This window comes from Carcharodon carcharias, chromosome 2 (assembly GCF_017639515.1).
Source record: "Carcharodon carcharias isolate sCarCar2 chromosome 2, sCarCar2.pri, whole genome shotgun sequence".
Classification (NCBI taxonomy): domain Eukaryota; kingdom Metazoa; phylum Chordata; class Chondrichthyes; order Lamniformes; family Lamnidae; genus Carcharodon; species Carcharodon carcharias.
In genome coordinates this window covers 216075666-216101329 of record NC_054468.1, presented here as the reverse complement: position 1 = coordinate 216101329, position 25664 = coordinate 216075666, and the positions used below count along the sequence as shown (strand labels likewise).

General features: G+C 42.1%; 1 protein-coding gene across 1 annotated transcript in view; it reads right to left on the bottom strand.

The window, feature by feature from the left end:
- The window catches only part of ttc27 (tetratricopeptide repeat domain 27), a 243222-nt gene that overhangs the window by 132890 nt on the left and 84668 nt on the right, over positions 1-25664 (bottom strand). Inside the window, exons 8-10 of the mRNA XM_041207509.1 lie at positions 25437-25601; positions 22778-22911; positions 13318-13430 (exon numbers count right to left, since the gene is read on the bottom strand). Coding sequence (XP_041063443.1) covers positions 13318-13430; positions 22778-22911; positions 25437-25601 — 412 coding nt within the window. The remainder of the gene's footprint in view (positions 1-13317; positions 13431-22777; positions 22912-25436; positions 25602-25664) is intronic.

Here is a 25664-nt window from a genome sequence, read left to right as displayed (position 1 = left end):
CTCAAAGACAGCAGACCACAAAGTTGAAAGCATTGATTATCCTTCACTTTTTAATATCAATTTATGGAGCACAATAGAGATTGGGACATACTGTTATGACCACAGCTAACGGCTGCGCAAACCAAATCCCAGTGGGAAACTTGGCTTATGGGCCATAACCCTTTTTTTCTGTATTCTGAAAACGAGAAGATAACATACCGATCTTAGCAGTAAGAGGTTCAATAACACGTTTGGGATTTTAAAAACTAAAAGTAAAAGTGTTACTAACAAAAATAAAAGAAAACCTAAGCACACAAGATTACAATTACATAATTAAGGTTAGTCTTATAAAACAATCCTTCAAAAACTCTCTACTTGGTTAAACCCACAAGTAAACATCTTCTGGGCATACTTCCTTATAGATGCCTACTATGAAATTCAGTATTACACAAGGCAAACTGCTGCAGCTTCAATAAAGGCCTCTACATGGCCTCTACCCTCTTCCACTCTATAATAGAATCCAATTCAGAATGAAACTGCTTGCTGCAGCCCAAAGCTTTTTTGGCTTGACTGAATGGGTGATTCAAACTGCATCCTCTCCCAGCCCAGAGCTCCAGCTATAGCTCAGCAGCTCAAACAGCTCCAGCTAAATCCACAGCTGCAGCTCAACAGCAACTCTAAAATACAATATTTTCCCTTTCATCTCCGTTCCATGTCTCAGTGGTTCTCACACCTCTTTGAAACTCAAACCCTTCCAAATATGAGATTTTTCAAGTTTCCATCTTGTCTTTGCTTCCGTGTCAATAAAACATCATATCCCCACTACTATTTACCTATTGGACTCCTGCAAGATGCAAACATGTTTCTTTCTACCTCTGACTCCCCTTTGATATTCAAACTCTCAATTTATCTAAAAATGCAAATGTTAGATCTAACCTATTTACTTGTAGCTCAAACTTAACACCTCTATCCTTTTCATGTTTTCAGACAACCTGACTCCTATTAAACTCTGCCCAGTTTAATTAAATCACACACACACACACACACACACACACACACAGCCTTCTATACAGAATAACACAATATTCCCCAAAATACTTTTTTAAAAAACATCCATTCTCACACATACACATCGGATTAGTGTTGAAACTAAAAAAGTATGAAGAAACTTTAATTTTTTAAAATATGTGGATTGATCATAATGTAGAAGTTTGACATTCCACAGATATTATATTAGTTTTTCAGGGCTGGCGAGGTTGTTCAACAATAATTATGAACTTAGTACACCATTAAAAATCCCACTTACACTCATTCAGCAAGGCTTATGTTTTCAAGGGTACTTACAGAAACACTAAAAGTGTAACATAGTTCTTATCAATTAGAAATCATTGAACTGACAACAGTCTGCAGGGACTTCAGCAATGCACCCTATGGAGGAGTGCAGAACGACTGAAAGTTGGATTTCCATGTTTAACTGTTCGTGTACAGAATCCAGAACTTGCCAACGGTGTCAGAGGAGTAGTGACAGCGGACGCTGGCATTTTCACCCTCATCTTCCGGAAAGGAGGAAACAGAACTGGAAAACCAAGTCAAAGCTGGTGCTTGAAGCTTCTGGCCAGCCGTGATCTGATCCAGGTAGCACACAGTGCAGAGACAAACACAGCAGGCTGACCGTCATTATAGTAAAGAGCTAAAAGGGGAGGAATGGCTAGGCATTCAAAACAGAGGTGAGACAATGGCAAATCAAATTTGGAATCAGGACAAATTACAAATCAAGGATTTTTTTTAAAAAGCTACAAATTTGCATTCCAAATTTTTGTAAAATACTCATTTTTGAAATACTGCTGATACAATCTCTGCAAAGTGTCTGGCAAGGTGACATACTTCATTTGAGACACAGGAAAACATCAATTTCCACGTACAAGACATTGCCGAAATTCCAATTTATAAAAAAAATAAAATATCATTGAAATTGTCCATGTGGCTGTAATGTGATAGATTAACAGAGAAACAATGAAAAGCATGTTGCATTATAGAAATCACTATCCCTGTTTCTGCCCAAACATTAACAATTTTACACTAAAACATTCTTGTAAGCTATTCAAAACCAGACAATGATCATAAAGGTCACCTTCCCCAACATAAACAGCATGCACCGGAGGGTTCAGGAATCCTGGGTGAACAAGAAAGATCTATCATACCTGCTCCCTGGAAGCAGATTGAAATGACAGCAGTGGGTCCTTTAAAGGGGACCAGCTGCAAAGAAACACCTGCCAAACATTCCATGAACATTCCATAAATGTTAAATGCAAACATTAACATTACTCTATGTCATGTAGCCTTACAGATCATCCCAATGGGTTGTTATTTCAATAAGAACAATGAGGTGAAGTAGACTTGATAGAACAATGCTCAATTCAGCCCAAGCTGAACATGATGATAGCAGAGGAGTCCTAACCTCTTCTATAAGAGGGTACAGTCCGAAGGAGGCATGTGCAAAAACAAGGCAGAGGGAGAAAGAAATGGTTGCCTCATCGATCTTAGAAGTAGAAAGTGGTGCAAAAGGACCAAAAGAGCAGAGGTATGTATTCCGCAAGTTCGCCAATAAGTGTGTCAGAGTTATTTGTTAGACAAGGGCAATGCTGGACTATATCCCGCCAAAAAAAATGCAAGTTCAGATCATGAGTCTACTCCTGTAAACTGCAGGCTGGCTGGGAACATAACGAAAATGTTGGAGAAAAGTCTTAACGGCAACTGACCATTTAATACTAAAAGCATCTTAACACAAAAAAACTCAGAGTTTTCCTTCTTTTCAATGGAGTTGTATAAAGTATAACTTGCTGACAAGTCTACATACGCTTGGCTCACAGGGAATAAATCTCAGATCTCACTACATTCTTTGGGCTAAGAACATAGGATTATCCTCTATCAAAGCTCCAATTAGATCCATGACCTTCCAAAGAAGCTATAATGCAATTTTAATCTGCAGTTATCCAGATGTGATGTGAAAAATAAAGCAGAAATCAATTTTATGGTTCAGAAAAGCAAGCGCAATTTGAAAATTCTTGAGCTGAGTGGCATGGATGATGGATATGTACATATTTAATTGGCATTCAAGATACCAATGGGAATTTAAAATGCAGCTTTGGGTCTATTTGGTGTAGGCAATGCACATTCCTGCACTCAGTGTGGGGCGTGTTGACATTCACAAAGTAAAATCAATCAAGTGCCACCATTCCCACAAATTCAACGCAACAGCTCTAAACAAAAGCATCAGTAACTAATAGAAAATGTTCAATGGTGTTATAAAGTGCAAGGTGGGGAGATGGGGGTGGGGGGGCGGGCGGTGGTGGTGGGATTTTCAATATAAATGAGAATATCAGTGCCCCTTCTGAGTTGGCCAGTATTGAAGTTTCACAGCTCAAATCTGTTTCCAGTTGGCCAGCATGCCTAGAAAGCATGCTTCTGAAGAGTTAACTGGTGAGTCTCGCCTTTAACGTCAGCAGAGCAGCTATCTGATAAGTGTAAAGATCTGACTAAAGAAGAGGGCGGGGGTGGTAATAATAATCTAACACTTCAAAGTTTGGTTCCACAAAATGCAATTCCATTGAAACAACGTTTTCAGGTAGTCACAGTACTCTTTGTTGAAAATACTATGCCCAACCCATTTACCCTGACTTTTTAAAAACTAGTTATGTAAACACAACAAAATTTTGTTTGGAATTTTGATACTATAGGTACTAAACATTCCACATCCTTTGTTCCCTCACCAAAAGAAACAAAACAAAATTGCTTCATCCCTTTTTAAGGATCAGTGGGAGATCTGACTCCCATAAACCAGCATGTGTCTTTCTGAAAAACATGATGTCATGGTATTTGTATCTATGAATTGGTTCCCACAGTCTAGAATCAATGTATTCTTAATATTTCATCACCTCCTTGAATCCCTGTTATTAAGCAACATGCTTTTCTCTTGGCCTGCTTATAATGATTGACAAGTAGATGAGGGGGATGCAGTAAATGAGAATTTCATTAAAGCTTGAAAGAACACCGGAGCTGTACGTAGGCTGTTCAGAAGGAAAAAAACTCAAGTTTCCATAGTGATTAAACCAATATTTTTAGATACAGTGACAAAAATGTAAGAACCATGCGACTTCACTATTTCCACTGATGTTATCCAGCAAACTCACTTCATGCCCATAGAGGGGACAAAAGTAATTTTAGCAAATTCATTTCTTACAAGTACAAAGCTAATTTCCTGTTGATTTAAAGTATTGACTGCAACTGAACAGCTTTCTATTTCAGCATATTTTGAATAACCCCCCCCCCATTATTACCTTTGGCCTTTTCCCCTCCCCTCCTCTGATGGGGTGCATTTTCATGGATGTCATTCGCTCTCTGGTACCTTGGCACATGCAATCACTATTTATTTGCAATGATTGCCAGCAGCCTGTTCAACCACACTGTGGTTGGTCTATTTCACGCATTTCTGCTTTCAACCTTTCCCATCCCTCCCAGAACAACGATAGGGTTCCCCTTGTCCTCACCTTCCATTTCACCATTCTCCATATTCAATAGATCATCCTCAGCCATTTCTGCCACCTCCAGGGTGATGCCACATCTTCCTCTACCCTTCCAGCATTCCGAAGGGGTGATTTCCTCTGTGATAACCTGGTCCACTCCTCAGTCATCCCCAACACCCCCTCCTTTTCCTACGGCACCGTTCCATGCAATAATTTCTAGGAAATGCAATACCTGCCCTTTTGCCTCCTCCTTTCTCACCATCCTTCTTCTCCTTCTTAGGCAGCCCCTTGGGATCGAGGATGACTTCCAGTTCAATGGGTTCTGAGATGGCTGATAAGTCCAATGCGGGATCTGCAGACTCTGCCACATACAGTACAGGTGGTGATTCAGGGTTGGGCAGATGAAGCACTCGAAGATATGTGCGCCTCTTTCCGACACCTCGACATCGTCTCTGCATGCTCCCAACAAAGTTATGTGTTGGATGCATTCCCAAATAAATCTTCTCCTATTTTGGTTAGTCACAAACCATGAGTTGGCAGGGATGTTTGATCTATTCAGGAATGATTTGAGGACATCCCTAACACATTTCTGCTGTCCTCCTGGGAATCTCCTGCTGGGGCCAAGTTCGGAGTAGAACAGTTACTTTGGGAGTCAGGGGTCAGGCATGTGAACGAAATGTCCCGCCCTGCAGAGCTGGTTTTGAGAGATCTTGACTGTATTCAAGAAGGGTGACAAGTCTGATTGCGATAACTACAGAGAAGTCTCCCTGCTGTCTGCCACAAGGAAGATCATTGCAAGGATTCTCCTCAATCATCTGTGCCCTCTGGCCAAACAGCTCCTTCCGGAGTCTTGGTGCAGTTTTCGCCCATCGAAAGGCACCACACACATGATCTTCACAGCATGGCAAATTCAAGAAAAAAGCAAGGAACAGCACTAGCCTCCTGTACATGGTCTTTTTTGACTGTCAACTGCGAAGGCTCTTGGAGTTTCCACCTCTCACCATCCAAATACTCTTTCCAAGTGAAATAGCAATTTAGCTTAGTCCATTTGCTCCTCACGAATTGGCCTCCTCTACAATGGGGAAACCAAATGCAGTCTGGGTGACTGCTTTGCGGAACACCTCCATTCAGTCCGCAAGCATGACCCTGAGCTTCCTGTCACCTGTCATTTCAATTCGCCACTTTGCTCCCACTCTGACCTTTCTGTCCTTGGCCTATTAACAGTGGTCCAATGAAGCTCAACACAAGCCTGAGGAACAGCAACTCAACACACTGCAGCCTTTTGGGCTCAACACTGAATTCAGCTATTTTAGATCCTAACCACTACCTCCATTTTGCTATTTTTGTTGGTTCAGTTTTTTTCTCATTTCTTTCTTCATTCCTTTACTTTGCATTTGGACGGCTGCTATCCAGCCACTTACACCTTATCTTTTGTTTCTTTACCACTCCTTTTGGCTTTTGTACCACGAAGCTTCTATCATTTAATCTCTTCTATCATTTAATCTCTCTGCTCTCTGCCATATCACAGACTCTTCCTTTTGTTCTCTCTAACCTCCCCCCACTTTTCACTTGCTGAACACCTACTCCATTTCTAACTTTCTTCCGTTCTGATGAAAGGTCATTGGCCTGAAATATTAACTGTTTTTCTCGCCACACATGCTGCCTGACCCGAGTATTTCCAGCATTTTCTGTTTTTATGCCTCTCAACATCTACTCTGTCAAGCCCTCTAATTTTATACATTGCAATGAGGTGACCTCTCATTCTTCTAAACTCCCAAGAATATACTTAAGCTCTTCATAGGACAATCGTCTCACCCAAGGAGTGAACTATATTTCTAAATCACAGCTTCAAAAACATTGGCAAAATATGGACACAATCAGACAGTCTGCAAAATCTCATTTTGAACTCTTCTTTCTAATTTAAGATTTTAAAAATAAGTTGCATATTTGACAACCATTGCCTTCCTCATTGGTCTTTCAATCTCCAACCTAACTTCAACTTGTCCAAACCATACTCTCTGCACCATTTACACTATGTCTCACTCACCTGTCAACTCTAGAATACTGCTCCCCAACATACTGAATTTAAAAAATCATTGTACTTGTTTACAAATCCTTCTAAAGTCTTATCTCCAAAAACCTCCTTTAGGCTATTCAACTTGCACTTTGGAGGCAACTGGATATTATGTTTCTTGATTTTTTGACCATTTTCCCATGGAAAAGATTTGGGGTATTAGGTCACTTTAATGCTGGGTTTTTAAAAGCAAACTGCATTCGTGTGCTTAAAAGGATTTTGAATTGAAAGATCATTGATAACGAGTTACCTTTGGTACAGCTTTCCGATAGGCTTCAAAAAAGCAATTTGTTAGCCTGTCTTAGCAACTGAAAAACTTTACACACATTGTAATGGGAAGTCTTGGATTCCTTGCCATGTGTTCACTCGAGAGAGACAAGGGATACAGAGACACAGATAGGCAGTCAGGGTTTCAAAAAATATACTATGCTGAGGTTAGTTAGAAATTATTTTGTTTAAGTCAAACGAGACAATCCACTGCTGTGGGGAAAGTAGCATTGTCAATATTTTTGTTTCTTCAGAGGAAGACATGTTATACCAATTTAAATAAGTGCATCTGTTAACAATTGCTCTGTAAATTCACATGGTCAATGAGTTGTACCTGGCCTTGTCTCCTGAGGTTCAGTGATCCATCTTCAGAGCTTGAAGACGTGCACAAGTAAAAGACATAAATAATCTGTTCCAAGTCACAAGGAGGTACTACTGTTTCACCCCTGGGTTATGCTATCATTCCAATTAAATAGAAGACAGTAAAAGTATGATGCTCATGCCACTTAAGGGAGTGCCTGATACCACTGAACCCAATAAGGTATCTACATCAGATCCAAGCTCTCAAGGTTTTTTTTATATAGGAGAGCCTAAAGGAGAAGGAAAATGATAAATAGAAAGACAATAAAAATTAAGTATATTTTAAATAAGTTATCATTTTACATTTTTTTCCGACTGTAGTGGGGCTTTTGGAAGATCAATGTTCTATTTGTAATAAGAAAATGTTCAGATTAGTTTGCCAGTTTCACTCCTTTTCTCTCTTGAAGGTATTCTCCATTGTTGGGATAGGCCTCATAGGCACTCTGGTGCCTACTCCAACTGACCTTCTTCAGCACCAGGAAACTCTACTAATCAAATCTTTTCTCATCCAATGACCATAGGCATATTGCAACTGGAGGCACTGATGGTCATCAGAAGCAGAAGCCTGGAATAGCCCAGGAATGTTCAAGTGCAACGTAAATGCTAATGACTGCCTTAGCTGAACTCTGTTAATAACAGCTTGGAAGTCAAAACAGGGGCCTTCTGTATGGCTCAACCACACATTACCTTTGTCATTTGAACCACTGAAGTGGTACAAATGTTCACTTTAACATATATTCCAATACATATTTTACTAAATGGAAAAGGTAATAGAATGGCAATACACCAAAACTGCCCAAATGGCGAGCCCCAAGATCTTGACTGTGACATTTGGTGGAGATGACAGGGAAGACCCAGAAAAAAATAATTCCATACAGGAATAAAAGATAAAGAGAGAAGGCACTCAAAAGTACTTTAGACACAATAGCAAATCTATGCACTATATATCCATCAGGCTCCTGAATAACTAACATCAATTGAAAAACATTTTCTCCAAAGAAAGCAAAACTCAATAACCTCAGAATTCAGCTATGAAAGATTGGGGCTGAAATTCAGCAGCTTTATTTGTGTCGTTGCTGATAGTCAGTTTAGTGCTTTAAAAGAGGGCAGTATCTTTAAGAACGCAAAAATGATAGGAACAATGGAGAGTGGATTTGAATGTGCCCTATCAAGACAATGCCTTTCATTCTCTTATTTCACTTTTTTCTAACTGAAAACATGACTGTGGAAGTGTGACAGGAGGATATATACACAGCCCACGTGGTGTGCAGTGATAGTGCAAAGATAGTGCAAAGTGGAAATACTGCCATTGTTTCACACAAGGACGGTCACTTGGGTTGGATACTGGAGGATGGCTGTTTCTTAGGGGACCACACTACAAGAAGAATTCTTTTCCTTTAGGAGGAGTGGGGGAAAGAAATAAATTGGGGAATAAAGTAACTTTCTAAAATTGATATCCCATCAATCAGGAATAGACCCAATTCCCATTAAATTGTTTTCACTACCACCCATAATCTTCAGTGCCATGCATCGAAGTTAATGTAATGGTGACTTTCTCCTTTTATAATCAGGCTTTGAGGTCGACTTAAAGCCTAGACCATCTGGACAGTATGTGACCACACTCGCTTCCAACAAAACGAAGAACACATGTTCCCTCCATATGGTCTTCAACACACTTGCAATTAACTCAACTGGAAAGGAAAAATAAAGGACAGAAAGGTTATCTAAACATCTGCTACCTGCCAGATGAGTTAGCCTCATCCCTCTTGGGGAAGTATGACATTATTAATCATGAGCTCTGCCTGGCATGACTTTTATATATAAATGCTCTTGTGACAAAAGACAGATAACCTTAAAGCTCGAGCTCGGATGTAGCTCTAGAAACACATATTCTGCACGTGACACAAATTAAGTGTACAAGAGAAAATGACAAATTAAGGCTTAGGGCTTCTTTCCACATTATTTTAGTTTCAGAGAATGCACTCATTTAGGGTGGCATACTGAAAATAAGTCTTACCGTTCTTTTACTGAAAGCATTAATCTAACAGGAAAAAGTCATATTTCAACGAAGAATGTTAAGAATTTTTTTTAGTTGAAAGAAACTCTATCCTTACTGACTAATCCAAGTACAGACGCGCAAAATCCCACCAGAAGCGGCAGGAATTTTCAGCACTTTTTGGGATTAATTCATTGGGATTAGATTGACGGTTCAACCAAAAATAACACCAGCACTATAATAAGGTTCTTAAAGTTGGCTGAAATATAATTAGTGGAAGCATGAATGGTTGCGTCTTGAAAGGAAAGCAAATTATTATTCCAAAAATTAGTTGATCAACAGATTTTTTTTGTTGGCTTGTTTTGAGTAAAGGAACCTGCATGTGCCACATTCTCAATTTTTATGATCTCAGAAAGCAGGCATGGTTCATTATGTGTAAAAACTGAGAGAATGGATTACAGTATGGCAGAAGCAATTAATATTACACTCCCTACCTCTTGTCTTATTCTGTTTGGTGATGACCTGATCAGAATTGCGTTGGTTCTTTTTATTAAAGTAGCCAACAAGCTGCACTCACATCCACATCTATGTCTTCCTTCTTCCTTAACTGAGGTTTATCCCCACTGTGGTCAACATGGCCCTCAGCCGTGTCCGACCCATCTCTAGTGCCTCTGCCCTCACATCTTCTCCTTCCTCCCAGAACCATGATAGGGTCCCCTTTGTCCTCACTTTTCACCCCATCAGCCTCCACATTCAAAGGTTCATCCTCCGCCATTTCCGCCAACTCCAGCATGATGCCACCACCAAACACATCTTCTCCTGACACCCCCCCCCTCCCCCCCATCAGCATTCCGTAGGGACCGTTCCCTCCGAGACACCCTGGTCCACACCTCTATCACCCCCAACACCTCATCCCCTTCCCAATGCACCTTCACATGCAATCGCAGGAGGTGCATCACCTGCCCCTTTACCTCCTCCCTCCTCAGCGTCCAAGGGCCCAAACACTCCTTTCAGGTGAAGCAGCGCTTCACTTGCACCTCCTTCAATTTGGTCTACTGCATCTGCTGCTCCCAACGTGGTCTCCTCTACATCGGGGAGACCAAACGCAGACTGGATGACCACTTTGCAAAACACCTCTGGTCTGTCCGCAAGCATGACCCAGGCCTTCCGGTCGCTTGCCATTTTAACACACCATCTTGCCCACATGTCTGTCCTTGGCCTGCTGCAATGTTCCAGTGAAGCCCAACACAAACTGGAGGAACAGCACCTCATCTTCCGATTAAGCACCTTACAGCCTTCTGGACTTAACACGGAGTTCAACAACTTCAGACCATGAACTCGCTCCTCCATACTAAGCCCTTTTTCATCCTCTTTCTTCTACATTCACATTTTACCCACTTGTTTAATTTTTATTCATTTATTCGCATTTCTGTCCCCTTTTTTTCCCATTTTCTATCCTTTTCACTTGTTCCATGATGTTCTTTCATACAATGCTATCTTTGTTCTGCTATAATCACATTTTGCTTTCTTACCTTTACGCCACTATTAGCACCTTTTGTAGCACTAACCACTACCTTTAACAATCCCTTTGTCCTCTTGTTCATGACATCTTTGTCAATCCCTCCTTTGTCCCCACCTATCGCTGGCCAGAATTCTATCCAGCTCCACCTGCCCCACCCCCCTTAAACAGTAGAAATTTCAACACATTTCCACTTCCCTTCAGCTCTGAAGATGGATCATAAGAACTCGAAACATTAACTTTGTCTTTTTCTCTCCATAGATGCTGTCAGACCTGCTGAGTTTTTCCAGCGTTTTCTATTTTTATTGCTCTCACATCCTGATGGATCACATCAAATCTGGGTTATTCCACAATTGATACTTTAATATTATCAATAACTTGCATTTATATAGCACTTTCAACATAGTATAATGCCTCAAGGCACCTCAAGCAGAATAATCAGGCAACAGTTGACACTGAGCCAAAGGAGGAAATATTAGGATAGTTAACTAATAACTTGGCCAATCCTGTAGAATTAGTAAGAAGATAGGAGTCATTAAATTGTTAACCACCTGTTTGGACATCAATGCCATTCAAACCAACAGAGAAAACAGTAAATATGGTCACCACCCAAATCCTGACATGTTTATTATTGTTCACAATAAATGTCAAGTTGGCACAATTGACACCATTCTTGTCTCCTAGTCAGAAGATTTGAGTTCAAGCATTGCTCCAATATATGGGCTGACACACTGCAGAATTTGAAAACAGTACATGGGCTGACACTCTGATGAAGCGCTGCATGGCAAGTGGTGACATCTTCCAGATGTGGGGCTAAACTAAGGTCTAGTCTACCTATTCTGGTGGTTCACGATAATCACCCTATTGCACTGTTTAAAGGACAATAGCAACTTCATCTTGCGTACTGGCCAACATCCCCCTCTCAACCAGCACCACCAAAAAGAGATTTACTGATCTGCCATTTATCAGATATTACTGTACTTATAATGGCCGCTGTGTTTGTATACACAAGGAACACATATTTCAGAATAATTAATTGTACATGAAGTGCTTTGAGATATTTCTGATAAGGCACTAAATGAATACAAATCTTCCTTTACCGAACATCAGGCATTGTTCATTTCAGGCTGTCAACTGTATCATTCAGTGCTTTATGATTTAGTTTAGTCAATAATAAAATGCCTCTCTTGTTGGGTTAAACTGACAGAAAGCTAGTGGTTTAGGGTACTAAAATTTGGAGGTAATACACTGCAGCATGAAAGTCAAGGAGACACTGTAAGAGGTGCTTAGGTAGAATTTCTGCAGGCTTATGAAAACAAATTATCCACATTATTACGTCAAGGATGAAAAATCTTTAATTATTCAGCATCTGACAGAACCAAATAGAATAGTAACTTTTCAGCCATTCTGCATCACTACCCAATAGCTAGAGACATGTTTTAAATCCATATAATATGATATAGTGATTTTAATGTAGAAAAATTTCCCACAGTGCTGAACAGGAAGTGAAAGAACGCTGAGTGTTTGTAGGAAAATTAGGAGTGGAGGCCAAAGAGCTGGGGAAAGAGTTGCATTCAAAAGGCAGAGAGGAGTGGCGAGTTTTAAAGACAAAGTTCAGAATGCGACTGAAGATTCTAATATCAATGCAGGATCAGGGGAGGTGAGTGAAGGAAGAGCACAGAAGGACTAGAGGGCATTGGGGGAGCAAGGCAACTAGGCACAATGCAACTGGCAGAGGATTACCGCCCATAATTTCCATCTTGAGGATTGGATGACTTAAAATCCCTGGTAGAAAGCTCACAGCTTATGCTATTACCCGAATTCCTCCTTGCAATACACTTTCTCCCCTTGGATTTCCATGAAATTCTTTGTTCAATCTATAAACTCTCAGCTTTCACTCAATTTCGTTTTGCATAAATTATAAATGGCCTTACTTCACTTTGCAGTGCACTGTTTCAACATTACTAAAACACACTTTGTGTTTTTTTGATTTTTGGGTAGCCTTCACAGTGAGCATTGGCAGGTTATTTAACCATGGACAGCACTGTTCCAAGTCTGGTCCTGTCTTCATCCAACAAAGATTTATGCACAGGCACACAGAGCAGGAATTGCTGCAAACTGATCAAACAAAGAGGTAGAGCCCTGGCTGATTTACTGTACTTGCTTGCTAACTTAGGATGCCGAGAACAGTTGTATCAACCCTAATGGGCTGCTTTGGTCCAAATCAGCTTACTCAGTAAGGTATCAGGGTCAGGCCTGAGGTCTTTTGGCCTGAACAGCCTAGAAGCACATCAGGCAGGTCATTTATCCACTAGCTATAATCCAAGATGCTAAGATGTCGTATTGATTCCTCACATCAGCACCTACAAATTAATAATCCCGCCAATTGCCTGGTGAGCTGCTTTGGCTCAGGTCAGCTCACTCAGCATTGCCTCGGGGTTTCCAGGGTTTGCCTTTCTCAGTTTCGATGGGAATAGAGAAACGCAGAGTTTTAGTCGATCTGGTTTCTTATTTCTATGCTGAAACAGTGTGAAAGTAACATGCAGTCCAACGTGCTATCACAAAATATGGGTCTATCTGCGTGCCTGAAAATGCTCACCAGATAGCAAGAATTACAGCAAGCTCCTCTGCACATAGGTCTGGCGCAGTGTGTTCCTCAGGGTCTGCCAGTTTAATTGAATTCAGCAAAGTGTCATCACTCAGTTCAAGGTTCTGTTGGCAAGAAGGACAATATTGCATCACTGAGTTATTTACTGTACATTATTTGTGACATTCATCGGCTCAATTTTAGCTCCTGAGAAGGATTTCAATACAACAATAACTAGTACTTAAATAGCACTTTTAATGTAATAAAACATCCCCAAGACAATTATAAAGCAAAATTTGACAGCCAGTAACATAAGAACTTAGGGCAAATACAGAATGTATGGGGCTTGACATAACCGTAGGCAGTTGGTCCTAAGAGATATCATCAGCAAGTACAATGCAGCTATCAACATTGTCAGGAAGCTTTTTGGTTAGCTTCTCTAAAGGGGGGGGTGTATCTGAAGAGTCTCTGAATGTTCTATAATTGTTACTTATTCTTTCCAGTTAATGCAACAGGCACACCAGCACCTAACACAGAAGACCAGTAATTTAAATACCTTCAGTTTAAGACCACCCTGATAGCTGCCTTTGACAAATTTCTCACATCTTGCCCAATCCCCTCTAAGCTCATTCTGTTCCTCTTTACCAATAGACACTTCACATCCTAGTCTTTCACAATTGAGAATTCTTCATAATTGGGAACAGTTAGGTTTGCATGGTCTTGTGACCCTGGACTTGAACACCCTCTAATTTACGAGCAGGTATCTGGGACTCTGAGCTGCCCCCTCCTGTGTCATTATCTGGAACCCAATCACCCAAGCACATGGCCAACCTTCCAAAATCTGCTAATTCTCTCATATTTTAAGGGCTTCTATCTTTCTTCCCACTTCCCAAGCCTCGACATCAGCCCTGGGAACTCTCAGAACTCTCCTTTACAAAATTCTGAGTGGGAACATGGGTCTATATTTCTCTTTATTAAATCTGGGAAGGTGGAGTCAACTATAATGTCTCAAAGCATGACCCTGCTGAGATCAGAAAAGGGATCATGCCTGGGATCTTTCTCTTCTGCATGGGTCAAAGACAGGTCTGCTCTAAGTTTTCATTAGATGCGTATTGCTACACATCGTAACCTAAAGTTTGCCTAATCTAGTGTCCTACTGACTTCCCTCTCATCCATGCCTTTGCTATCCCTGTACTTCATTATCCTATGTTCTCCTGGCTGGCCTCCCATCTTCAGCCCTACATAAACTTGAGCTCATGCAGAACTCTGCTTCAATTCTCGTTCACTCATCACTCCTGTGCTTACTGACTTATACTCGCAATAGCTGACAATAGCTCAATGTTAAAATCAACAACTCGTTTTTGAACCCCACCATGCCCTCACCCCTCCCTTTCTCTATTACCTCCTCTAGGCCTACAAGCCTTGATGATCTCTGTGCTCTTCCAATTCTGGCCTCCTTGTGCATCTCCGATTTTAATCACTCCACCATTGGAGGCCTTGCTTTCAGCTGCCATGACTCTGGAATTCCTTGTCCAAACCTCTCCATCTCTCTCTACTCGCAACTCTTCTAAGATGCTCCTTAAAACCGACCTCTTTTGCCAAGTTTTTGGTTATCCGTCTTGATAATTCCTTCACTGTCAAACATGTTTACACTGATATCATTCTTGTTAAATGCCTCGGGATATTTTGCTACACTAAAGGCACCATGAGAATGCAAGTTTCTCTTGTCTGCCTTCTTCCCCAATTTTACTGGACGCTTCAATGCATCAGAGAGGTTTTCTTACTTACATGGACAAATATTTTTCTGTCCATATCCTACTTGCCTTGGTGTTGACTACACTTCTGTCCCTTAGGTTACTCAGTTATCTGGGACTTATTAGCAATGGATATCTGGTTATTACTATTAATGATGATACCAGTTTTGTCTTTGTCAACCAGCATTTAAGCTGCTTATAACTTACCTTCTAGACTGTTGCCTTGGAGTACTTGAAGCTGTTTTGGTTTTTTAAAAATAAGATTAGAAAAAAACCCATAAAATTATAAAAATGTCTGAAGTACAGTAACGTGAAAATCAGATCCCTGTAAAATCTAGCTTGGCGTGTTTTTGTCCCATTTTCCTCCTATTCATTTCTATGGTGTTCTGTTTAATGAGAGTCTCTAAACGTAAATTCCAGACGCATTACATGGAATAGACTTTTTTTAAAGCAAGAACTGGTGCATGGCCATTGGCTGCTCTCCAGTGATCACACATCATGCAAGGCAATAGGGTACAATCAACTCCTGATGTCCAGCAATTTAAAGAGTGACCATATTAGAAACACAAAACTAATTGTTTTCTTTCAATAAATAATACACCCCCACATCCCACTATGCATAGATCTTATTAAGGAGGTCCTTTGTTACAAGCACACATTATCATCAGAGGGGTTATGTTAAATTATACTACCAGCAACATGTTCACTGCGCCACAACCTCACTTCCACCTGACTGGATTCCAGTGGAAGGCAACATTGAGTAACATTTAAGATGTGCGTTGCACTTTTGAATATCGAGTTTACTTACCAATTTATCAAAATTTGTGTTAACAAAGGAGTTCACCAAGATTTATCATTGTTCACTATCCATTGTCCAGCTTATAAACATCAATCACAGAAAACTGGAGACCACCAAGTCAGAAGATACTGGGGACAGATAAGGCTACTTTTTTTTTTGGCAAAGGTGCTTATTGATTTTCATGATCAAAGCTATCAGAACAGGGTAGAACATTGCAGGGGACTCGGTAAAGAACTGGAGAACATCGCTGATTGCTATAGCTAATTTATGTTGTTCCAAACCACACTGATGTGGACAAGTGACTGAATAACAGAAAACTCACACTATAAGGACATATGCCCATGCACATTGTATCCTATTCAGCCTGGCACAGCAACACAGTGCATTCCTATTGTTCTCCAGCTGAGGTGCCTCTGAATGAACAGCTCTTTAATAAACGTGCAACATGGTATGAATTGAAACAGCATCTCAAAAACAATGCAGTGATTGGACATTCACAGACGTTCAGAACAAGAACCTACGAGGTGCTTTCTGCAGCATCAGGGTGAATAATTTACCAGCAACACACAAAGTCTAAGACACCAAAAAGATGCAAAGTCTATTGTAGCATCCATGTCAGTATTAGAGCAATACACTTCTCTGAAACTCCAAAAATTCTTCAGGGCGGGGGATGTCAGGAAATTTATGATGCATTACACAGAAGTGTTCCACAATGACTACAGAACACATCTGTGAAAAAGACTGGAACCTTCCAGCTGCTTTGTAAAGTTTCAAGGGCTCCAGTGAAAAAATAACAAATGTAGTTATTTAAAAGAGTCTTGGGGCAATTTTAACCCTTCCCATCCAGCACAGACCAGACAGGCGGGAAATTAAAATCACCCATGGGACGTACCTACCAACCCCATAGGCCTCGATTGTATCCTGCTCTTCTGAGCAGGGGAGATGGACATCCGCCGGAAATCAGTGAGGTTGTTGTTTTTAAAATATGCATATGTGCAAATCAGGCTCTAATTATATAATTAAAACCAGGCTGCTATCTCAACCGTGGGGAAGCCATTGTGGCTTTTTTGTCAAGCTAACAAAAGAGGAGCAGTCAGGCCAGAAAATGCCCAAAAAGATGTCTTTTTAGTCATTTCTCTGCTGACTCCTTACAGTGACCACCAACTTGCTGCAACTTTTCTCTGCTGGGTCATCTTGATTCTAGTCACATGATATTGTAAACAGTTTCCTCTCCTCAGCCCCTAGCCCTTTCAAATCTGCTGTTATTAACCCTCTCCTCAAAGAACCCACCCTTGACCCCTCTTGCCTTGTAAACTATTGGCTCATCTCCAGTCTCTCTTCCTTCTCCCAAATCCTTGAAAGTGCTGATGCTACCTCTGTGGTGCATCATCTCTACTCATCTGCCTCGACCTGACTACAGCCTTTTGACATGTTGACTACACCATTCTCCACACACCTCTTTTCCGTTGTCCAACTGGATGGGACCATCTTCGGCTGGCACCACTTTTGTAACAATCACAACTAAAGAATCTTCTGAAGTCTCTCTCTTCACATCCTAGCACCATCACCTCTGGAAATCCCCTCCTATTTCTCACCTACATGCTGCCCTTTGGTGTGCTGCCATCATCCAAAGGTATAGTGTTAGGTTTCACATGTATTCTAGCAATGCCTAATGCTATTTCACCACCCCTTAACCCCTACAAAGCCACTGTGCTGTCAGGTAATATGTCCTTTAAGACCCTTCTTGAAATCTATCTCACTGACCAAATTTTTAATCATTCCTCATAATTTCTCCTTTTTTGACTTGGTGTCAATTTTTGTCTGGTTTCACCCCTGCTAAGTGCCTTAGGACATTTTGCTACATTAAAGGCGTTACAGAATTCAACTTGTTGTGGAGCTTGGGGTCTTCTAAGCCTAAAAGAAAAATTTACGCCTCCCCTGCTCTGGGTTTTCCACTGCCTTTTTATTATGCAGGTACAGCAAGCAATTAGAAGGCTAATGGAATGCTATCCTTTATTACGAGAGGGATTGAACATTAAAGTAAGGATGTTATTCTTCATTTATACAGCACATTGGTGAGTCCGTATCTCGAATACTGCGTGCAGTTTTGGTCTCCTTATTTAAGGAAGGATGTAAATGCTTTGGAGGCGGTTCAGAGGTTTACGAGATTGACACCTGGAATGAGTGGGTTGTCTTATTGAGGAAAGGTTGGACAGACTGGGCTTGTTTCCACTGGAGTTTAGAAGGGTGAGGTGTGATTTGATTGAAGTATACAAGATCCTGAACGGCCTTGACAAGGTAGATGGCGAAAGGATGTTTTCTCTTGTGGGTGAGTCCAGAGCTAGGGGGCACTGCTTTAAAATTCGGGGTTGCCCTTTTAGGACACAGATGAGGAGAAATTTTTTTCTCTCTGAAGGTTGTGAGACTTTGGAACTCCCTGCCTCAGAAGGTGGTGGAGTCATTGAATAGTTTTAAGGCAGAGGTGGATAGGTTCTTGTTAGGCAAGGGAATCAAAGATTATCGGGATTAGATGGGAATGTGGAAATCGAAACAAGATCATTAGCCATGACCTTATTGAATGGCAGAGCAGCCTCGAAGGGCCGAATGGTCTATTCCTGTTGCTATTTCTTATGTTATGTTCTCCATCACAAGGCTCTCCCAGTAACTTACTGCGCCAAGGACCTCTCGTTCAGCCCCTAACAGTAGCCCATTGAACCTCTCCAACACTATATTCCCACCGACAGGCCACTTGCTGCTCCCACTGGTCAGTTTTGGGCAGATGGCATCGTGGTAATGTTGAGCTAGTAAGCCAGAGGCGCCATTAAATCATACCAGAGCAGCTGGCTGAATTAAAAACCAATTAATTAATAAATCAGACATAAAAAGCTAGTCTTGTTAATTTATTTTTTATTCATTCACGGGATGTGGGTTTTGCTGGCTGGGCCAGCATTTATTGCCCATCCCTAGTTGCCCTTGAGAAGGTGGTGGTGAGCTGCCTCCTTGAACCACCGCAGCCCATGTGGTGTAGGTACACCCACAGTGCTGTTCGGGAGGGAGTTCCAGGATTTTGACCCAGCGACAGTGAAAGAATGGTGATATATTTCTAAGTCAGGATGGTGAGTGGCTTGGAGGGGAACTTCCAGGTGGTGGTGTTCCCTCTATCTGCTGCCCTTGTCCTTCTAGATGGGAGTAGTCGTGGGTTTGGAAGGTGCTGTCGAAGGAGCCTTGGTGAATTCCTGCAGTGCATCTTGTAGATGGTACACACTACTGCTACTGTGCATCACAGAATCTTGCAGTGCAGAAGAGGCCCTTCGGCCAAAATGTCTGCACCGACAAGTGAGAAACACCTGACCTACCTACCTACCTAGTCCCATTTATGAGCACTTGGCCCATAGCCTTGAATGTTATGACGTGCCAAGTGCTCATCCAGGTATTTTTTAAAGGATGTGAGGCAACCCGCCTCCACCACCCTCCCAGGCAGTGCATTTCAGACCGTCACCACCCTCTGGGTAAAAAATTTTTCCTCACATCTCCCCTAAACCTCCTGCCTCTCACCTTGAACTTATGTCCTCTCGTGACTGACCCTTCAACTAAGGGGAACAGCTGCTCCTTATCGACCCTGTCCATCCCCTTATAATCATGTACACCTCAATCAGGTCACCCCTCGGTCTTCTCTGCTCCAAAGAAAACAACCTAAGTCTATCCAACCTCTGTTCATAACTTAAATGTTTCATCCCAGGCAACATCCTGGTGAATCTCCTCTGCACCCCCTCCAGTGCAATCACATCCTTCCTATAATGTGGTGACCAGAACTGCAGACAGTACTCCAGCTGTGGCCTCACCAAGGTTCTATACAACTCCAAGATGACCTCCCTACTTTTGTAATCTATGCCTCGATTGATAAAGGCAAGTGTCCCATATGCCTTTTTCACCACCCCACTAACATGCCCCTCCGCCTTCAGAGGTCTATGGACATACCCACCAAAGTACTTTGTTCCTCAGAATTTCCTAGTGTCATGCCATTCATTGAATACTTCCTTGTCAAATTACTCCTCCCAAAGTGTATCACCTCACACTTTTCAGGGTTAAATTCCATCTGCCACTTATCTGCCCATTTGACCATCCCGTCTATATCTTCCTGTAGCCCAAGACACTCAAACTCACTGTTAACCATCCGGCCAATCTTTGTGTCATCTGCAGACTTAGTAATCCTACACCCCACATAGTCATCTATGTCGTTTATATAAATGGCAAATAATAGGGTTATTACTCCACTGGATACGGGCTTCCAGTCACTAAAGCATCCTTCTGTCATTACCCTCTGTCTCCTACAACTAAGCCAATTTTGAATCCACCTTATCAAATTACCCCGTATCCCATGTGCATTTGCCTTCTTTATAAGTCTCCCATGTGGAACCTTGCCAAAGGCTTTACTGAAATCCATATAAACTATATCAACTACACTACCCTCATCTACACACCTGGTAACCTCCTCAAAAAATCAAATTTGTTAAGCATGACCTCCCTCTGACAAAGCCATGCTGACTATCCCTGATCAAACCTTGCCTCTCCAAGTGGAGATAGATTCTCTCCTTCAGAATTTTCTCCAATAGTTTCCCTACTACTGATGTGAGACTCACTGGCCTGTAGTTCCCTGGTTTATCTCTACAACTCTTCTTAAATAGCAGAAGCACATTAGCTGTCCTCCAGTCTACTGGCATCTCCCCCATGGCCAGAGAGGAATTAAAAATTTGGGTCAGAGCTCCTGCAAACTCCTCCCTTGCCTCCCTCAGCAGTCTGGGACACAAATCAACCAGGCCTGGAGATTTGTCCACTTTTAAGCCTGCCAACACCTCCAATACCTTGTCACTCCCTATATCAATTTGCTCAAGAACCTCGCAGTCTCTCTCCCCAAGTTCCATACCTTCATTCTCATTCTCTTGGTTGTGAAATTTCGTTCAACACTCTAGCGATGTCCTCTGACTCCACCCATAGATTGCCCCCTTGGTCCCTAATGGGCCCTACTCTTTCCCTGGTCATCCACTTCCCATTGATATACTTATAGAATATCTTGGGATTTTCCTTACTTTTACCAGCCAGAGCTTTCTCATATCCTCTCTTTACTCTCCTAATTGCTTTCTTAAACTCCACCCTGCTCTTTCTGTACTTCACTAATGCCTCCGCTGATTTGCTTCCCTTGTACCTGCTAAAAGCCTCTCTTTTCCTTCTCATCGTACCCTGAATATCTCTGGTCATCCATGGTTCTCTGGGCTTGATACTCCTTCCTATCACCCTAGAGGCAACATGTTGAGCCTGTACCCTCCCCATTTCCTTTTTGAACGCTCCCACTGCTCCTCTGTAGATTTCTCCACAAGTAGCTGTTCCTTGGCCAGATCCTGCCTTATTTTACTAAAATCCGCTCTCCCCCAATCCAAAACATTTTTTGCAACTTGTCTATTTCTTTGTCCATAACAAGATTAAATTGTACCATGTTGTGGCCGCTATCACTAAAATGCTCCCCCACCACCACCTCAGCCACCTGTCTGACTTCATTCCCCAGAATTAGGACCAGCACTGCATTGTCCCTTGTTGCACTCTCTATATATTGACCTAAAAAGTTCTCCTGTACACATTTCAAGAAATCCACTCCATCCAAGCCCTTAATACTATGTCTATCCCAATTAATGTTGGGAAAGTTGAAATCGCCTAATATAATTACCCTATTGTTATTGTTTTTACACACCTCTGCAAATTGTGCACAAATTTGCTCCTCAATTTCTTGCTGACTATCTGGGGGGTCTATAATAAACACCTAACAATGTGGCTGCCCCTTTTTTATTCCTAAGCTCTAAGCCACAAAACTTCATTCGATGCCCCCTCCAAGATATCAATCTCTCCTTACTGCAGTAACTGACTCCTTAACTAATAATGCAATGCCTCCTCCTCTTTTACCCCCTCCCCTGTCTTGCCTGAAGATACTATATCCCGGAATGTTAAGCTGACCATCCTGCCTCTCCCTCAACCAAGTCTCAGTGATGGCTACTATATCACAATTCCACGTGTCAATCCTCACCCTTAACACATCCGTTTTACCTGTAATACTCCTGGCATTAAAGTAGAGGCCATCCAGCCTTGCCTTACTCCCTTGAAACTTAATGCAGCTGTACTCCCTCTGACTTGATTGTTTTACTCAGTGGTATGTTTGTAGACAAAGCAGGCTGCTTTGCCCTGGGCAGTGTCAAGCTTGTTGAGTGTTGACAGCTGCACTCATCCAGGCAAGTGGGGAGTATTCCAACACACTCCTGACTTGTGTAGATGGTGGAGAAGCTTTTGGGAGTCAGGAGGTGAGTTACTCATTGCACGATTCCTAGCCTCTGATAATGATCATGAAACTACCAATTGTGGTAAAAACCATCTGGTTCACTAATGTTCTTCAAGGGCGGAATCTGCCACCCTTACCCAATCTGGCCTACACATGACACCCACAACAACTGACCTCTGAAACATCCTAGCAATCTACTCAGTTGTATCAAAGCACTACAGAAAAAAACATTGTGGGTGTATCAACATCACATGGGTTGCAGCGTTTCAAGAAGGCAGCTCACCACCACCTTCTCCAAGACCAATAGAGGTGGGCAATAAATGCTGGCTTTGTCAGTGACACTCACATCCCAAAGAAAATTTTTTAAAAAGGAGCCTGTACAGAAAGGCCCTCATTCTCAAGCTGCTGCCCATTTCAGCTTCCACCTGCCCAACAACACCCTTCTCCCTCCCCATGTTAAAACAGAAATGGTTTTGCACCAAGGTCAAAGTTCGCTGTTCCAACTTTAAGCTGAACACAATTATGCATTCATTGTAAGTCATGACGGCAAATTGAAAAACTAGTGAAATTTCAAGTGCAATTCCACTTGAGAGTTACCTTGGGAAGATTTTCCAAGGGCGTGGGTGCTGGCGTGAGTCCTGTTTGGCAAAGGGCATCTTCTTCCCGGTGGACATCCAGGACAAGCTGAGCCAAATAGTTTTCTTGGAATCGCGTACGCTTCCCCAAGGCACCTTAAAGAAAAGCAAATCTGCTTTTGCATTACTGACATTAAACGAGAAGGACTGGCAGGAGGTGGTAAGGGATTGGGAGTGGGGGTGGTGGGGGGAGGAGTAAAATGAATTCAATTAAAATGAAACTGAATTCAAAATTTCAATAAAGTCAGGAATAAAGCTGCACGATTCCCATAAACAAGTTTAGTATGGACTATGTTATCAATTACCTGAAAGAATGTATTCCAAACTGTAGACATGCCCCTTACTCAAATTTCACCATCAAGCTCACGGGGACATAATTTACCTACGCCAAATTTCTTCCGTGCCTGTCTCGCTCGACCTTCCAACCAGGCCAGGCGAGATCCAGGCAGCACCGCTGTCTCCGCAGTCCACCATCGAAGTCCAGCACTGTAGAATTGGAGGAAGAGACGCCCCCTTTTATACAGCACTAGCTGCCAGAAAGCAGATAAGTTTAAAGGTCCCATTGAAATTGACAGGCTAGTGAAAAGGTAAGTGCCTAAGCTAAGTGAAATGGATTTGGGGGGTTGGAGTGTTCTAAGGTCGGGTGGGGACAGGGAGTCGGACATCGGGTTGGTGTTGGGGGTGGGGGGGTGCAGCTGGACATTTGGGGGGCTGGGGGTGGTCCGACATCGGGGGGCTCAGAGTGAGGTGTCCCATGCAGGCGGGGGGAATCCCATGCAGGGGTCAGCAGATGGAGAATACCGTGGGGGGAGGGGCGGATCGGTCTGGGTCTTTACAATAGTTACCCAGAAGTTAGAAGAGGTTTTAATTTCTCTAACTTTTTCTGGGTAATTATTGACAGAACCCTGGCGGAACCATCTGAATTTTGCAATTTAAACTGCATTTTCGCATGGTTCCCAGTGCAGTGCAGTTGCCCAGAGGAAGTGTGCACTTCTGGGCAATTGCCATGCAAACCCTTACCTGGGATCTTCCCAGAGGGACTCCCCAGCGCATCTTTGGGGTATCCCCAAATCTGACACTGGGGAGCTGAGGTTACAGCCCATGTCTATGATATAAGGAAAGCAAAAGCAGTGCCCTTAACATCTAAATCCTAATTTTTGAACCACTAAAATCTCAGGCTTTAGGGGGTTTAAACCCTCAATTGTGCTGCAATTCAGATCAGCCTAACTGTCATTGGATGCTCTTCATCTGGTTGTAGTCAGCCTTTTGCATTTAAAATGTGAATAGGTCAATCTTCCGAGATTTTTGGAGCCAGAGGTCTAAATTTTCAATGCTGATTCCATCTCCAAAACCAGGAATTGAGGCCCTTTGCAATCATAGCACACAAGGAAGTTCCTGCGCCCCGGGATGTTTTCCGGACCCTTTTTCAACCTCTCCCTCTCTTGCTTAGTAATCATCTAGCCAATCCTCAATTTGGTTCATCGTCTCTTCCACCGTCACGTAGAAATTTATGGCACAGGGACTGGCCATTTGTGCCATCGTGTCTGGGCCAGCCAAACAAAGATCCACCCAGCCTAATCCCACTTTCCAGCTCTTGATCCACAGCTTTGCAGGTTACAGCTATTTCAGTGCGCACCCAAGTACATTTTAAAAGCACTGAAGGCTCCTGCCACTAGCACCCTTGCAGGCACTGAGTTCCAGATGCCCACCACCCCCGGGTAAAAAGAAAAATTCTCTTCAATCATGAGGGCTCTGTGCTTGGGATCTCAACCCAACAATACCAATAAATTGCTTCCAAGGTGAACACTGCGATTGAATAAAAGTAAAACGTTTAAGAAAAAAAACATCAGAAGATACAGAATAGGGAGTATTAGATAAAATAAAACAACGGGGGTGGGGGAAGATAAGATAATAGAAGCAAAATGTGTTTAATATTAAATCTTGTTTTAAAATGTTTGGTTAACTCTATTCTTGATGTCAGATTAATGTCACCAGTGTTTTATTGGTTCTTGGTGCAGTATCTCAATGGGTGGCCTGAAATCTGGAATCACCCAGAACTCCCAGTGGAGAATGAGCTAATTAAATTTTTTACTTTTAATGCAAGCAGTTCATTCCCATTAGAAAGGAGTTTCTGAATGACACAGAGGAAAAAAGAAACAAATCTTACCCAGTGCAGTTACGGGTCTGATGCCTTCCAGTACCTTGTTCAAATTGACATTCTTTGTCTGGGCCAATCGTACAGCACGAGACAACCATTATGTTGAGCATGAGGAGCCTGATGTGGCCCCTCAGTGGACGAACAAGGATCATGGGTAGTGACAGCGAGTGGGGACGTCTGACCGCTCTTTTTTTTTAGCCTAGTGCCGCCAATGCCAATGGTCACTATATTTTCAAGTACACAATCTTGCCATTTTAACCTCTAGCAGCCACACTGCAGCAAAAAAAAACCCACAGCTCCTCACTTTCAGGACGTCATGCAAGAAAGCGAGGTGCTCGGAGAGGCCTGCCAGTTATTTTCATCGAAATTTTTTTATTTATATACTTTAAATTTCTGCCTCTGTACTGTATCAGCTAAAGAGTGGGAGAGAAAAAAAAAATAAGCTGCTGAGAGTCTGACCTACCTGTCATAGTGGTAGAAAGTTTTGCCATTTCCTGGGCTGTGTTGAAATTCTCCTTGGCCTTCTGGTATTGGTAGTAATATAGCAAAGTGTATCCACACTCCAGGCGGAACTGGGTTGCTAAATTTCGGCATTCCACAGAGCTGAAAAAGGCCTCGTTTCTCAGCACTAAGAATAAATCAAAGGCAGAACAAAATTTTCAGTACTTCCTGCCACAGAAAGATGCCCAAG